The sequence below is a fragment of the Hyperolius riggenbachi genome, chromosome 7, assembly GCF_040937935.1.
Source record: "Hyperolius riggenbachi isolate aHypRig1 chromosome 7, aHypRig1.pri, whole genome shotgun sequence".
NCBI lineage: Eukaryota > Metazoa > Chordata > Amphibia > Anura > Hyperoliidae > Hyperolius > Hyperolius riggenbachi.
This window is the reverse complement of record NC_090652.1, coordinates 277,397,642-277,415,253: the sequence shown is the minus strand read 5'-3', so window position 1 is coordinate 277,415,253 and position 17,612 is coordinate 277,397,642. Positions and strand designations below refer to the sequence as shown.

The 17,612-nt window shown below is 46.8% G+C and overlaps 1 protein-coding gene across 1 annotated transcript in view; it reads left to right on the top strand.

The window, feature by feature from the left end:
• The window catches only part of LOC137525853 (protein mono-ADP-ribosyltransferase PARP15-like), a 76,490-nt gene that overhangs the window by 48,485 nt on the left and 10,393 nt on the right, over positions 1-17,612 (top strand). The window contains exons 11-12 of the mRNA XM_068247077.1: positions 2,474-2,616; positions 13,228-13,402. Coding sequence (XP_068103178.1) covers positions 2,474-2,616; positions 13,228-13,402 — 318 coding nt within the window. The remainder of the gene's footprint in view (positions 1-2,473; positions 2,617-13,227; positions 13,403-17,612) is intronic.

The window sequence follows — 17,612 nt, the reverse complement described above, 5'->3', positions numbered from 1 at the left end:
CTAGTGTCCATGCCACTATGGAGTTCAGTTACACCAAACTCCACCGCTGTTTTTTACACTGTCCCTGCCAATGTCTTTGCTGCTAGAGTTCCACCACAAAGTAATGGAACTCCACTGTCTGTAATTATTGCTGCTGGTATGAATCTTAGGCACCTTCGGGGCCCAAATGACCAGCTTTAGCCAGTAATTCTATAATAACATGGGCACCTATGGCGGTGTCAAATTTCTGGGTGACAAACAGTGCCCACATTTCCTACTTCATTTGAAGAGAAGAGGATATCTATAAATAAAAGCAATAGGTATTTTCCTGTTTTTATTTTGTAATATCTAAGATTATTTAAAAAACCTTTTTATGTATATTCACGGTTCAGTTTAAGACCTGGGACCCGCTAGCAGCGCTTTTCTAAGCACCTGTGATTTGAAAAGCTCTTGCTAATGTAAGGCTATGGGTGTGATCCCACTTAGAGCTGTGATTTTGTAAGACAATCCCCCATAGCATTACATTAGCAAGAGCATTACAGATCACAAGCGCTTAGAAAAGCGCTGCTAGTGGGTCTCAGGTCTAAGTCTTAAAGTGCCCCCAAATCAGAGAAAAATACTGAATGAAACGTTTATCACCTCCTGATGCTGCTTGTTGTCCGTGGCAGGGTCCCTCCCATTCCCCCATGCCTGATCCTCTTCTCTCCCCAGCCTCTCGGGATTAGAGTTGGGCCGAACCTCCGATTTTAGGTTCGCGAACCGGGTTCGCGAACTTCCGCGGAAGGTTCGGTTCGCGTTAAAGTTCGCGAACCGCAATAGACTTCAATGGGGATGCGAACTTTGAAAAAAAAAATAATTATGCTGGCCACAAAAGTGATGGAAAAGATGTTTCAAGGGGTCTAACACCTGGAGGGGGGCATGGCGGAGTGGGATACACGCCAAAAGTCCCCGGGAAAAATCTGGATTTGACGAAAAGCAGCGTTTTAAGGGCAGAAATCACATTGAATGCTAAATGACAGGCCTAAAGTGCTTTAAAACATCTTGCATGTGTATACATCAATCAGGTAGTGTGATTAAGGTACTGCTTCACACTGACACACCAAACTCCACTGAACAGAACAGGTATGCAGTGGCGGGTTCACTAAACAGGTATACAGTGGCGGGTCCACTGAACAGAACAGGTATGCAGTGGCGGGTTCACTGAACAGGTATGCAGTGGTGGGTTCACAGAACAGGTATGCAGTGGCAGCAGGATCACTGAACAGGTATGCAGTGGTGGGTGGGTTCACAGAACAGGTATGCAGTGGCAGGATCACTGAACAGGTATGCAGTGGTGGTGGGTGGGTTCACAGAACAAGTATGCAGTGGCAGGATCACTGAACAGGTATGCAGTGGTGGGTGGGTTCACAGAACAGGTATGCAGTGGCAGCAGGATCACTGAACAGGTATGCAGTGGTGGGTGGGTTCACAGAACAGGTATGCAGTGGTGGGTTCACAGAACAGGTATGCAGTGGCAGGATCACTGAACAGGTATGCAGTGGTGGTGGGTGGGTTCACAGAACAAGTATGCAGTGGCAGGATCACTGAACAGGTATGCAGTGGTGGGTGGGTTCACAGAACAGGTATGCAGTGGCAGCAGGATCACTGAACAGGTATGCAGTGGTGGGTGGGTTCACAGAACAGGTATGCAGTGGCAGGATCACTGAACAGGTATGCAGTGGTGGTGGGTGGGTTCACAGAACAGGTATGCAGTGGCAGGATCACTGAACAGGTATGCAGTGGCAGGATCACAGTACAGGTATGCAGTGGGCTGAGGGCTCACTGAACAGAACAGGTATGCAGCCAGGAAGAAGTTAAGCCTAACTAATCTTTCCCTATATGAGAGACTGCAGCAGCTCGCCCTACTCTCACTAATGCAGGCACACGAGTGGCCGTAATGGCCGCCGCTGCCTGCCTTATATAAGGGGGGTGGGGCTCCAGGGGCTAGTGTAGCCTAATTGGCTACACTGGGCCTGCTGACTGTGATGTAGAGGGTCAAAGTTGACCCTCAGGTGCATTATGGGGCGAACCGAACTTCTTCCGCAAAACGTTCGCGTGCGGTACCCGCACGCGAACCACCTAAGTTCGCGCGAACCACGTTCGCCGGCGAACCGTTCGGCCCAACTCTACTCGGGATCTCCTCTGAGCAGCATTGAGTAATTCTGAATTGCCCATGCGCATGGACAAGGGCTAACTTTTGCTGTGCACACACGGTTCAGAACTAGCGCCTGCACAGTTTTGAATTGCTCTGGCAAAGTTTTTGACTGAGGAATCCAGTTGAATGCTTAGACGACCGGGAACGGTAGTGACCCAAAAGACAATTAGCTGCATCAGGAAACACTGCAATCGCCATGGGCTTCATTCATTTTTTTTCCCTCAGATCACGATACCTTGGAAACAATGCCCAAATGAACCTGTATATTCAAATCCCATTCTGTACTGTTGTTTTTGACAGTGAGATTCATCTATCCATCAACGTGGACAAATACTGCTGGCTCTTGGCATCAAGAAGTGAAACTAGATAAAAGTTCAACAGAATTCAGAGAGGTTGCAGCTAACTTTCTGTCCACCTCTGGAGGCTCATATCAAGTGGTGGAGGTAATGTTATTTATTACAGACTTGACCACTATGTTGAGTGCCAATATACATCATCATATCATAATTATCTTTGGTGAAGGAAGTACCACCGAAAAGGAAGGCAACATTCTGGACATGGACTAAGAAGAGGGTCATCAACAATTTTAAATATACAAAAATGAGCCCAAAAGTCTATTTTTCCAGTTACCCTTATAATATCCTAAAGGAAGAAATTTTTACATAGAAAATAGAAGCAGGGCCCCATAGTACATTTTTTATACCCCACTCCACTCTAAACCCCCCCACCCCATCATCCCTCCCAGACCCCATACCCCACAGACTGACACACATATCCCATCTAGTCCAGACAATATTTTTGATTGATTTCAGGAAAAAAATTTAATTCAACTAAATGGAAAATCTCAGTCAGTTAAGTTGAGTCCGCACTCTGAAGGATCTTGGCTTATACGTTATTACACAGCTTTTAAAGGCGGGAGGAAGTCCCGGGTGAGTATCGATTCTTACTATTTTTTAATCTGAGTCTCAAGGTCTTGAACAGGTAATTCCAAAAAGCTTAAAGAGTGTGTCACATCCAAGTGGGATCGTTTATATTTTTTGCAAAGGCATAATTTCTTAAAAAGTTGTGCAGCCCAAGCCTAGCGGATAGCTGGACATGAAAGGGGTGGTGCTGCATATAAGAGAGAATGTAAATGAAAAAGGAATGCTGTAGATCAGGGGTCTCAAACTCACGGCCCGCGGGCCATTTGCGGCCCTCGATACAATATTTTGTGGCCCTCGCCAGCAAAAGCTTCCTTATAGTTTGCTTCACTGCTCCCAAGTAATTTGCCGCATCCCCATCGCTAAACGAGGGCTGCAGAGCCCCCACATCGCCCGGGGGGCAATCCGCCAGCATTTCCTGGAAGGGGCAGAGCTTTCAGCTTCAGCTCTGCCCCTCCTGATGCCAATCGCTGCCTCTCCCCGCCCCTCTCTGTGAAGGAAGAGTGAGAGGGGCCGGCAGAGGCGGCGATGCGCCGCGATTGTGAAATTCCTTATGCGGCTCAGCCTCATCCTGACTTTGCCTCCTGCGGCCCCCCAGGTAAATTGAGTTTGAGACCCCTGCTGTAGATGGACATGGAACATGGAAAAGGGGAGCAGTGATTACGGAATAGCCGTGATTCACTAGAATTTTTCCACTAATCGACTGCCGAATCCGAATTTGTGATAGATTTTGGATCACGGAAACCGGCCACGGAAATTCTGTGATTGCAAGTTTTCGGAATTCGGTTACGGTCGTGATCGCTGTGGAAATCCGAGATTAGGTCATGATTGGCGAAAATGGGCAGAATTGACATCTCTCAGCCAAGCAGAGGCCCTTAGCCAGGCCCTAGCAACCAATCATAGGAGGGGAGGCTCTGCCCTCCCCTCCTGTATATAAAGTGAGGGCCATTTCCATAGCTCCATCCTTGATAGACTCTGTGGCACTGAGAGGATCATCTCCAGGCCATATTGTACATCAGCAAGAGCATTTTCAGTCCTTACATTGCCCTTATACTGTATCTATCTGATACTTGTATTCAGCTAGCTAGCCAGTGAGTGATTACTTAAGTCAGCCCCATGCTTGCTGTGACATCCACCCACGGACATCCACCCGCCAGGTGCCATTGGGACTCACCTTCACCTCTGTGATTGCTTAAAGTGTATTTCCCTGTTTGAAACCACTTATTACCAATTAATAGCTGCATTTAAAGTGTTGATTTAACTTTAAAATCCATTTTCTCAAAAACTAAAAGTTCGTTTTGGAATTGTGTTTAGGTTGTAGCCCCTTATCACCTTTATAATCCATGCAATTTGGGGGATTGTAGCATGTATGGGGGTTTTAATAATAGCTTAAACGCTTTTCCGACATCATGGCCGTGAATATCCGTGATTGCCTGTTTCACAGAAAAAAATCCAAGTCGAATTCGTAAGTCTGTTTCAAATCTGGAAATTAATCATGGAATTTCCGGATTTTTGTCAATCACGGCCGAATAGTCGAATCTGGAATTAGGGGGTATCCAAGCAACACTGAAAGGGAGCTGCTGCCCAAGGGAGCTGTACATGAAAGAGAGTGTTATACATAGAATGGGAGGGGCTGCTTACACATGGGAGAGAGGGCTACACATAGAATGGGAGGGGCTTCTGTACGTGAAAGAGAGTGTTATACATAGAATGGGAGGGGCTGCTTACAAATAGGAGAGAGGGCTACACATAGAATGGGAGGGGCTGCTGTACATGAAAGAGAGTGTTATACATAGAATGGGAGGGGCTGCTTACACATGGGAGAGAGGGCTACACATAGACTGGAACGTGCTGCTCTATGTGAAAGAGAGTGTTATACACAGAATGGGAGGGGCTGCTTACACATGGGAGAGAGGGCTACACATAGAATGGGAGGGGCTGCTGTACATGAAAGAGAGTTTTATACATAGAATGGGAGGGGCTGCTTACACATGGGAGAGAGGGCTACACATAGACTGGGAGGTGCTGCTCTATGTGAAAGAGAGTGTTCTACATAGAATGGGAGGGGCTGCTTACACATGGGAGAGGGGGCTACACATAGAATGGGAGGGGCTTCTGTACGTGAAAGAGAGTGTTCTACATAGAATGGGAGGGGCTGCTTACACATGGGAGAGAGGGCTACACATACAATGTGAGGGGCTGCTGTACGTGAAAGAGAGTTTTATACATAGAATGGGAGGGGCTGCTTACACATGGGAGAGAGGGCTACACATAGAATGGGAGGGGCTTCTGTATGTGAAAGAGAGTGTTATACATCGAATGGGAGGGGCTGCTTACACATAGTTACATAGTTACATAGTTATTTTGGTTGAAAAAAGACATACGTCCATCGAGTTCAACCAGTACAAAGTACAACTCCAGCCCGTCCCCCTCATACCCCTGTTGATCCAGAGGAAGGCGAAAAAAACCCACAAGGCATGGTCCAATTAGCCCCAAAAGGGAAAAATTCCTTCCTGACTCCAGATGGCAATCAGATAAAATCCCTGGATCAACATCATTAGGCATAACCTAGTAATTGTAGCCATGGATGTCTTTCAACGCAAGGAAAGCATCTAAGCCCCCTTTAAATGCAGGTATAGAGTTTGCCATAACGACTTCCTGTGGCAATGCATTCCACATCTTAATCACTCTTACTGTAAAGAACCCTTTCCTAAATAAATGGCTAAAACGGTTTTCCTCCATGCGCAGCTCATGTCCTCTAGTCCTTTGAGAAGGCCTAGGGACAAAAAGCTTATCCGCCAAGCTATTATTGCCCTCTGATGTATTTATACATGTTAATTAGATCTCCTCTAAGGCGTCTTTTCTATAGACTAAATAAACCCAGTTTATCTAACCTTTCTTGGTAAGCGAGACCTTCCATCCCACGTATCAATTTTGTAGCTCGTCTCTGCACCTGCTCTAAAACTGCAATATCTTTTTTGTAATGTGGTGCCCAGAACTGAATTCCATATTCCAGATGTGGCCTTACTAGAGAGTTAAACAGGGGCAATATTATGCTAGCATCTCGAGTTTTTATTTCCCTTTTAATGCATCCCAAAATGTTGTTCGCTTTAGCTGCAGCGGCTTGGCATTGAGTACGATTATTTAACTTGTTGTCGATGAGTACTCCTAAGTCCTTCTCCAAGTTTGATGTTCCCAACTGTATCCCATTTATTTTGTATGGTGCTAGACCATTGGTACGACCAAAATGCATGACTTTACATTTGTCAACATTGAATTTCATCTGCCATGTATGTGCCCATATAGCCATCCTATCCAGATCCTGTTGCAATATGACACTATCTTCCTGAGAGTTGATGATTCTGCACAATTTTGTATCATCTGCAAAAATAGCAACATTGCTCACTACTGCATCTACTAGGTCATTAATAAATAAATTGAAGAGCACTGGACCCAGTACAGACCCCTGTGGGACCCCACTGCTAACAGTCTCCCGTTTTGAGTACGATCCATTGACCACAACTCTTTTGTTTTCTGTCCATTAGCCAGTTCCCTATCCATGCACACAAACTCTTCCCCAGTCCTTGCATCCTCAACTTTTGCACCAGACTTCTGTGGGGAACAGTGTCGAAGGCCTTTGCAAAGTCCAAGTATATCACATCTACAGCATTCCCAATATCCATATTAGCATTCACTACCTCATAAAAGCTGAGCATGTTAGTCAAACAGGACCTGTCTTTAGTAAACCCATGTTGATGCTGAGAAATAAGTTTATTTTCTACTATGAAGTCATGTATAGTATCTCTAAGTAACCCCTCAAATAGTTTGCATACAACTGATGTTTAGCTTACAGGTCTATAATTTCCTGGATCAGATTTTTTGCCCTTCTTAAATAATGGGAAAACGTGGGCTGTACGCCAATCCACTGGGACTCTGCCAGTTGCAAGAGAGCCACAAAAGATAAGATAAAGGGGCTTATCTATAACTGAACTTAATTCTCTTAGGACCCGAGGATGCATGCCATCCGGGCCAGGTGCCTTGTCTATTTTTAATTTATTTAGTCTTGCCTTTACTTCTTCCTGGCTGCATTAAGTATTTAATATTACAGTTAGAAGATTGAGACTCTTCCGCCTCTGTAGTTTGCAACAGTGCTGTTTCCTTTGTGAAGACAGCAGCAAAGAAAGCATTTAATAACTCTGCCTTACCTTGGTCATCCACCATTGAGTTCCCACCCTCATCCTTTAGGATTCCTATACAGTCAACCTTTCTTTTTTTAGAGTTGATGTACTTGTAAAACTTTTTTGGGTTAGATTTGATATCCCTAGCGATTTGATTTTCAGCTTCGATCTTTGCCAGCCTAATTTCTTTTTTACAATTTTTATTGCACTCCTTATAATTGCTTAGTGCAGCCTCAGTCCCCTCCTGTTTTAGGACCTTATAGGCATTCTTTTTCCTCTTCATTTTATCCCTAACCTTTCTATTCATCCATAGAGGCCTTTTTTATTCCTAGACATTTTGTTTCCATATGGGATATACATACTACAATATTGATTGAGAATAAGTTTAAAAGCTTGCCATTTCCCTTCAGTGTCCTTCCCTTGTAGTACATTATCCCAGTTCACCAAACTTAGTGCCTGCCTAATTTGATTGAACTTTGCTTTTCTAAAATTCATAGTTTTAGTGGTCCCGCTGCCCCGTGGCCTATCAGTCACCAGATCAAACGTTATCATGTTGTGATCACTATTTCCCAAATGTTCTTGAACCTGCACATTTGATACATTATCTGGTCTATTAGAAATGATGGGAGGGAGGGCTACACATAGAATGGGAGGGGCTTCTGTATGTGAAAGAGAGTGTTAGACATAGAATGGGAGGGGCTGCTTACACATGGGAGAGAGGGCTACACATAGAATGGGGTGGGCTTCTGTACGTGAAAGAGAGTGTTATACATAGAATTGGAGGTGCTGCTTACACTTGGGAGAAAGGGCTACACATAGAATGGGAGGGGCTGCTGTACATGAAAGAGAGTGTTATACATAGACTGGGAGGTGCTGCTCTATGTGAAAGAGAGTGTTATACATAGAATAGGAGGGGCTGCTTACACATGGGAGAGAGGGCTACACATACAATGGGAGGGGCTGCTGTACGTAAAAGAGAGTGTTATACATAGAATGGAAGGGGCTGCTTACACATGGGAGAGAGGGCTACACATAGACTGGGGGAGGGCTGCTGTACGTGAAAAAGAGTGTTATACATAGAATGGGAGGGGCTGCTTACACATGGGAGAGAGGGCTACACATACAATGGGAGGGGCTGCTCTATGTGAAAGAGAGTGTTATACATAGAATAGGAGGGGCTGCTTACACATGGGAGAGAGGGCTACACATACAATGGGAGGGGCTGCTGTACGTAAAAGAGAGTGTTATACATAGAATGGAAGGGGCTGCTTACACATGGGAGAGAGGGCTACACATAGACTGGGGGAGGGCTGCTGTACGTGAAAAAGAGTGTTATACATAGAATGGGAGGGGCTGCTTACACATGGGAGAGAGGGCTACACATAGACTGGGAGGTGCTGCTCTATGTGAAAGAGAGTGTTATACATAGAATAGGAGGGGCTGCTTACACATGGGAGAGAGGGCTACACATACAATGGGAGGGGCTGCTGTACGTGAAAGAGAGTGTTCTACATAGAATGGGAGGGGCTGCTTACACATGGGAGAGAGGGCTACACATACAATGGGAGGGGCTGCTGTACATGAAAGAGAGTGTTATACATAGAATGGAAGGGGCTGCTTACACATGGGAGAGAGGGCTACACATAAACTGGGGGAGGGCTGCTGTACGTGAAAAAGAGTGTTATACATTGTAGAGATGAGACCGGCACCATCTATATAAAGTTTCAGCTCTTTTTATTGGCAGTAATCAGCTGTCATCACAAGGTTTCAGGGCAGCCGCCCCTTTATCAAGCTAAGCTGTACGCCTTCAAGTTTCACACTGACAAACATACAGGTTTATATACACATCATAAGAGAACAATAGCCAATCACATAAGATTACTCATTTAAACAAACCAATCATATGGTCCGTCCTCAGAGCGGACCTGATGGGAAACTTCACTGGTTATTCACTATAGGCTAGTTCGAATGTATGACTGCCCCCTTCTCCCACTCTTACCTATCGGGTGGCAGCAGGGGCGCATCTCTGTGCCAAGGAACGCATGACCGCTTCTCCCAGCAGGCCGCCTGTCTGGCGGACCTGACGGGGAACTGGCCTGCGTGACGCGGAGTAGGCGGAGCCAAAGCGCCGCCTCCCGCGTTGCCTTGGCTACAGCTAGTGGGAGCGGCATAGTATCGCCTCTCTACAGCAATGTAAGGGGAGACGAGCCTCTATGACGCCAGCCAATAGGAAGCTCCGCAACAAAGTAAACACATCCACACGCTGTGTAAAATACACAGCATGTAGAAAAGCACATTGGCTGATTCGCAAAGCAAGTCAAGAGTGTTATACATAGAATGGGAGGGGCTGCTTGCTTACACGTGGGAGAGAGGGCTACACATAGACTGGGAGGGGCTGCTGTACGTGAAAGAGAGTGTTATACATAGAATGGGAGGGGCTGCTTACACGTGGGAGAGAGTTCTACACATAGACTGGGAGGGGCTGCTGTACAATAAAAAAGAGTGTTATACATAGAATGGGAGGGGCTGCTTACACATGGGAGAGAGGGCTACACATAGAATGGGAGGGGCTGCTGTACGTGAAAGAGTGTTATACATAGAATGGGAGGGGCTGCTTACACATGGGAGAGATGGCTACACATACAATGGGAGGGGCTTCTGTACATGAGAGTGTTATACATAGAATGGGAGGGGCTGCTTACACATAGGAGAGAGGGCTACACATAGACTGGGAGGGGCTGCTGTACGTGAAAGAGTGTTATACATAGAATGGGAGGGGCTGCTTACACGTTGGAGAGAGGGCTACACATAGACTAGGAGGGGCTGCTGTACGTGAAAGAGAGTGTTATACATAGAATGAGTGGTGCTGCTTACACATGGGAGAGAGGGCTACACATAGACTAGGAGGGGCTGCTGTACGTGAAAGAGAGTGTTATACATAGAATGGAAGGGGCTGCTTACACATGGGAGAGATGGCTACACATAGAATGGGAGGGGCTGCTGTATGTGAAAGAGAGTGTTATACATAGAATGGGAGGGGCTGCTTACACATAGGAGAGAGGGCTACACATAGAATGGGAGGGGCTGCTGTACGTGAAATAGAGTGTTATACATAGAATGGGAGGGGCTGCTTACACGTGGGAGAGAGGGCTACACATAGACTGGGAGGGGATGCTGTATGTGAAAGAGAGTCTTATACATAGAATGGGAGGGGCTGCTTACACATAGGAGAGAGGGCTACACATAGAATGGGAGGGGCTGCTGTACGTGAAAGAGTGTTATACATAGAATGGGAGGGGCTGCTTACACGTTGGAGAGAGGGCTACACATAGACTGGGAGGGGCTGCTGTACGTGAAAGAGAGTGTTATACATGGAATGGGAGGTGCTGCTTACACATGGGAGAGAGGGCTACACATAGAATGGGAGGGGCTGCTGTACGTGAAAGAGTGTTATACATAGAATGGGAGGGGCTGCTTACACGTTGGAGAGAGGGCTACACATAGACTGGGAGGGGCTGCTGTAGGTGAAAGAGAGTGTTATACATAGAATAGGAGGGGCTGCTTACACATGGGAGAGAGGGCTACATATAAAATGGGAGAGAAGGCTACATGGAAGAGAAGGCTACACATAGAATGGGAAGTAGTTGAAGCCCACGAAAGTCACACAGGAAAGAGGAAGCTGCACATAGAATGGGAAGATGCTAGTGATGAGCGTAATGACCTAATTTCAATTATGCAAAATTTCTGTAATTTGTGAAATTACGATTATGGTCGTAATCGAATCAAATTACTCAAATCGAATTACACAAAAATTTGCATTTATGGGGAATTTCGTAATTACTATCGTTTTTCGTAATTCTGATAATTTACGTAATACAAACAAATCAGAATTTCGTGTTTAACACAGAAATTTGTCCGTTCTCTAAATTGTGTTCCAGTCCAGAGCCTCCTGATACATTTAAAGTGACAACATGTGCAGGGACCTAAGCATTATCAGATATTGCAAGGCCCAAAACCAAGTATCTCAGCATGCATGACTGCTAAGTGCACCTTGACAAAGAGCACCTGTCTTAGAAGTGGCTGTAGAAGAACCTCCTGACACCTTTAAAGCGACAGCATGTGCAGGGGCCTTTGCATTATCAGTAATTGCAATTAGTAATTTACAAAAACAAAATTTTGCTTATAGAATTCCAAATTAGGGTGTGTATGGCAATTACGAAATTATGAATTTGTGTCCTAACGACAAAATTTGCGTCCGTAATTAAGGAAAAGTATAAACTGGCCTTGTTTTTTCTATGTTGATTGTGGTTGCCTGAATATAGATGATGACCACTAAAGAGTGTGTAGTGTGAGAATAAATCCTGCTCTTCTTCACTCAAACAGGTTTTTTTTTTTTTTTTCAATCTACCCTAGAAGGATTACTATTGCAAACCAATAGTACAAAATCTCAGTGAATTTCTAGAGGGTACCAAATCTCAGTGAATTTCTAGAGGGTACCAAATCTCAGTGAATTTCTGTAGGGCACCAAATATCAGTGAATTTTTGTAGGGCACCAAGTCCCAGTGACTTTCTGTAGGGTATCAAATATCAGTGAATTTCTGTAGGGCACCAAGTCTCAGTGACTTTCTGTAAGGTATCAAATCTCAGTGAATTTCTGTAGGGCACCAAATCTCAGTGACTTTCTGTAGGGTATCAAATCTCAGTGAATCTATGTAGGGCACCAAATATCAGTGAATTTCTGTAGGGCACCAAGTCTCAGTGACTTTCTGTAGAGCACCAAATCTCAGTGAATCTCCGTAGAGCACCAAATGTCAGTAAATCTCTGTAGAGCACCAAATGTCAGTAAATCTCTGTAGAGCACCAGATGTCAGTGAATTACTGTGGAGTAACAAATCTCACTAAATCTATATAAAGCTCCAGGTTTGCTTAGTCGACATATGGTACTAAATCTGATCAGATATCAGGTACTAAATCAGATAATTTAAAGGGAACCTAAACTGAGAGGGATATGGATTTTTCCTTTTAAACAATACCGGTTGCCTGGCAGTCCTGCTGATCTCGTTGGCTGCAATAGCTGCTTAATCACAGACCTGAAACATGCATGCAGCTAATCCAGTCTGACTCCAGGCAGAGCACCTGAACTGGTATTATTTTAAAAGGAAAAATCCATATCCTTCTTAGTTTAGGTTCCCTTTTTAGCAAACACAGTCTGGACAGGACAGCATCACATTCCAGTGAATCTTCATAGAGAGCCAAATGTCAGTAAAAAAGTAAATCTCATATAACCTTCATGAGAAACAAGACCTTCATAAATTATTGTCTTTCCCCATAGTCCAGCATCATCAGCAGGCCTGCATAACTAATGTCACTTCTCGTCCAGACAGCTCATGTCACTAAAGGGAAGGTTCAGGGACGATAAAAAAAAAAAAATCCATATCCACTTATTTGGGGCTTCCTCCAGCCCGTGGCAGGCAGAAGGTGCCCTCGGCGCCGCTCCGCAGGCTCCCGGTGGTCTCCGGTGGCCGACCCGACCTGGCCAGGCCGGCAGCCAGGTCGGGCTTCTTCTGCGCTCCATTCTGCGTTTCACACAGGCTCAGTAGTTCTGAGCCTGCGCAGTACAGCCCGGAGGACGTCCGATGACGTCAGCGCGCCGGCGTGAAACGCAGAATGGAGCACAGAAGAAGCCCGACTTGGCCGCCGTCCTGGCCAGGTTGGGTCGGCCACTGGAGACCACCGGGAGCCGGCGGAGCGGCGCCGAGGGCACCTCCTGCCTGCCACGAGCTGGAGGAAGCCCCAGATAAGTGGATATGGAATTTTTTTTTTTATTGTCCCTGAACCATCCCTTTAAAACAAAATCGCATATTGTGCTTTTTCAAATCCATTTGAATTAAAATGTATAAAATGACTCCATGTATATATTGTTAAGGTGTTAATGGATCATGTTTCATTTTTGCAGATTGTTAGGATCCAGAATGTGAGGCTCTGGCAGAGTTTCACAATTAATAAGCAGGCCGTGAATTGCAAGCATTACGGACAGCGAAATGTACGGCACCTGTACCATGGCACCTCTACGGATTGCATCGCCAACATTAACAAACATGGTTTCAACCGCATCTACAATGGGAAACATGGTAAGATGTCACCCAGATAATTCCAGCAATCTGTTACCATAGATTCTCAACATGTAGCACATGTAGCCAGTACTGTAGCTGCAGAGTCATGGGCCTTATACTCAGCCTACCCCAGCACTGTGTGTGTATGTAGCCAGTACTGTAGCTACAGAGTCATGGGCCTTATACTCAGCCTACCCCAGCACTGTGTATGTAGCCAGTACTGTAGCTACAGAGTCATGGGCCTTATACTCGGCCTACCCCAGCACTGTGTATGTAGCCAGTACTGTAGCTGCAGTCATGGGCCTTATACTCAGCCTACTCCAGCACTGTGTATGTAGCCAGTACTGTAGCTGCAGTCATGGGCCTTATACTCAGCCTACTCCAGCACTGTGTATGTAGCCAGTACTGTAGCTACAGAGTCATGGGCCTTATACTCAGCCTACCCCAGCACTGTGTATGTAGCCAGTACTGTAGCTACAGAGTCATGGGCCTTATACTCGGCCTACCCCAGCACTGTGTATGGAGCCAGTACTGTAGCTACAGAGTCATGGGCCTTATACTCAGCCTACCCCAGCACTTAGTGTTGGGCGAACAGTGTTCGCCACTGTTCGGGTTCTGCAGAACATCACCCTGTTCGGGTGATGTTCGAGTTCGGCCGAGCACCGTTCGGCCAAACTGTTCGGCCACACGGCCGAACTAAGAGCGCATGGCCGAACGTTCCCCGAACGTTCGGCTAGCGCTGTGATTGGCCGAACGGGTCACGTGGTTCGGGCCCGAACGCGCTGTGATTGGCCGAACGGTCACGTGGTTCGGGTAAATAAATACCCGAACCACGTCATATCTCCGCCATTTCTCTGTGGGTTTAGCTTTGGGTAGGCAGGCAGGGTAGTTCGCTCTCCAGCGACGCTAGCCAGGGTCCCCCCCAGTCATTGTGTGTCGCTGCTGGGAACAGTAGTACACCGCTCGCTCAGCCACACTATATATATAGCATTGTTTACTGCCACTGTGTACCTCGCTCAGACACGCTATATATAGCATTGTGTTTTCTGACACTCTGTGTACACGGCTTAGCCTGGCTATATAGCATTGTGTGTACTGCCACTGTGCACCTCGCTCAGCCACGCTATATATAGCATTGTGTTTTCTGACACTCTGTGTACACGGCTTAGCCTGACTATATAGCATTGTGTGTACTGCCACTGTGCACCTCGCTCAGCCACGCTATATATAGCATTGTGTTTACTGCCACTCTGTGTACACGGCTTAGCCTGACTATATAGCATTGTGTGTACTGCCACTGTGCACCTCGCTCAGCCACACTATATATAGCATTGTGTTTACTGCCACTCTGTGTACACGGCTCAGCCTGACTATATAGCATTGTGTGTACTGCCACTGTGCACCTCGCTCAGCCACGCTATATATAGCATTGTGTTTTCTGACACTCTGTGTACACGGCTTAGCCTGACTATATAGCATTGTGTACTGACACTCTGTGTACACCGCTCAGCCAGACTATATACCATTGTTTACTGACACTCTGTGTACACCGCTCAGCCAGACTATATACCATTGTTTACTGACACTCTGTGTACACCGCTCAGCCTGACTATATAGCATTGTGTGTACTGCCACTGTGTACCTCGCTCAGCCACGCTATATATAGCATTGTTTACTGACACTCTGTGTACACGGCTCAGCCAGACTATATATCATTGTGTGTACTGCCACTCTGTGTACACCGCTCAGCCAGACTATATAGCATTGTGTGTACTGCCACTCTGTGTACACCGCTCAGCCAGACTATATAGCATTGTGTGTACTGCCACTCTGTGTACACCGCTCAGCCAGACTATATAGCATTGTGTGTACTGCCACTCTGTGTACACCGCTCAGCCAGACTATATAGCATTGTGTGTACTGCCACTCTGTGTACACCGCTTAGCCAGACTATATACCATTGTTTACTGCCACTCTGTGTACACCGCTCAGCCAGACTATATACCATTGTTTACTGACACTCTGTGTACACCGCTCAGCCAGACTATATACCATTGTTTACTGACACTCTGTGTACACCGCTCAGCCTGACTATATAGCATTGTGTGTACTGCCACTGTGTACCTCGCTCAGCCACGCTATATATAGCATTGTTTACTGACACTCTGTGTACACGGCTCAGCCAGACTATATAGCATTGTGTGTACTGCCACTCTGTGTACACGGCTCAGCCAGACTATATATCATTGTGTGTACTGCCACTGTGTACCTCGCTCAACCACGCTATATATAGCATTGTTTACTGACACTCTGTGTACACGGCTCAGCCAGACTATATAGCATTGTGTGTACTGCCACTCTGTGTACACGGCTCAGCCAGACTATATATCATTGTGTGTACTGCCACTCTGTGTACACCGCTCAGCCAGACTATATAGCATTGTGTGTACTGCCACTCTGTGTACACCGCTCAGCCAGACTATATAGCATTGTGTGTACTGCCACTCTGTGTACACCGCTCAGCCAGACTATATAGCATTGTGTGTACTGCCACTCTGTGTACACCGCTCAGCCAGACTATATAGCATTGTGTGTACTGCCACTCTGTGTACACCGCTCAGCCAGACTTTATAGCATTGTGTTTACTTCCACTCTGTGTCTGCTGGGCCTGGGAACAGTAGTACACCGCTCACCCGCCACTGTATAGCATTGTGCTCTGTGTCGCTGCTGGGAATAGTGGTACACCGCTCACCCGCCACTGTATAGCATTGTGCTCTGTGTCGCTGCTGGGAATAGTGGTACTGTATAGCATTTCTGTACTGCCACTGTACTGCTGCCAGTCAGCGTGTACTGTAAGGATAAGTGAAATGAGGAAGAAATCCGGTGAAAGAGGAAGGGGCAAGGGAAGAGGTGTTTCCCCTGACGGTTCACGTACAGGCCACAGGGTAGCACCCAAGAAAACCCACTCAATACCACCCATGTTGTCCAGGACAACAACCCTCACAGATCCAAAAGAACAGGACCAGATAATTACTTGGATGACCTCTCAAGCGTCCAGCAGTGGGTTAAGCAGCACCAGCACATCACGCACGAGGTCCGAGTCCTCAGCCAGTTACAAGGTGCCAGTGGGCACAAAGCTGACACAACCGGCAGCGACACCACGCACACAACTGCCAGATAACCAGTCCGATGAATTACCTCAGGACACAATGGGGTATTCGCAGGAGCTATTCCCAGCCCAACAAACTTCCACCTTTCAAAGGTCAATGGAGGAACAGCCAGAAATGTTGTGCCCGGATTCACAACCATTAACTGTGGGAAATGCACCGCGCACTGAAATACAAGGCGAGTCCGAGGAGGACTCGGAAACCCAAATCCCAGAGCAAGTTGGGCAGGAGGAGTTGCAATTGCAGGAGGTCGGCCGACAAGATCTGGAAGACGACGTTGGAGTGAGCTGCGCAGAGGTTGTTCTGGGGAGCTCTACTCCACGGCGGCGGCCCCCCACAATGACATATGACGAGTTTGAGGAGATGGAAGAGGAGGGTATGGACAATGTGGACATAGACCCAGATTTTGTTTGTGAACGAGAACATCGCCGTCGTAGCAGCAGCACAGATGAGTCTGTTGAAGAACCCACTGCTGCACGAGTTCGCCTTGTGCCACAAGGTAGGCGGCGCGCAATTTCAGGCACCACAAGCGTGGAAGTTCAAGTGAGAGGCAAAAGAGGAGCAAACAGAAATCGCCAGCAAGGAGGCAGGTGCTCCAAAGTCTGGGCTTTCTTTGAAGACTGCACTGAGGATGTTACCATGGCGATTTGCAAGGTGTGCAAGACCCGCCTGAGCAGGGGGAAAAGTATTAACAACCTCTCCACCACCAGCATGAGCCGCCACATGCTATCCAAACATCCCACTCTGTGGGCAAACGCGGCAGGACAGGGTACCAGCAACACTGCCTCCCTTGGGTTCACCAGACTCACCACCAGACCCGCCTCAGCAGCAGCAGTAGCCCAGCCATTGCGTGGTTCACAACATTCACAAACATCAGACGACGCTGACACTGTCACTTTCCGGAGTAGTGCTCTTGAGGTCTCCCAGTGTTCATCAAACACAACAACCAACAGCCCTTCCGTGTGCAGCGCTACGGTTCAGTTGTCTGTCTCGGAGATGTTTGAGTGCAAGAGGAAATTGCCAGCAAATGACCCCCGGGCCGTGGCAGTAACAGCCAGCAT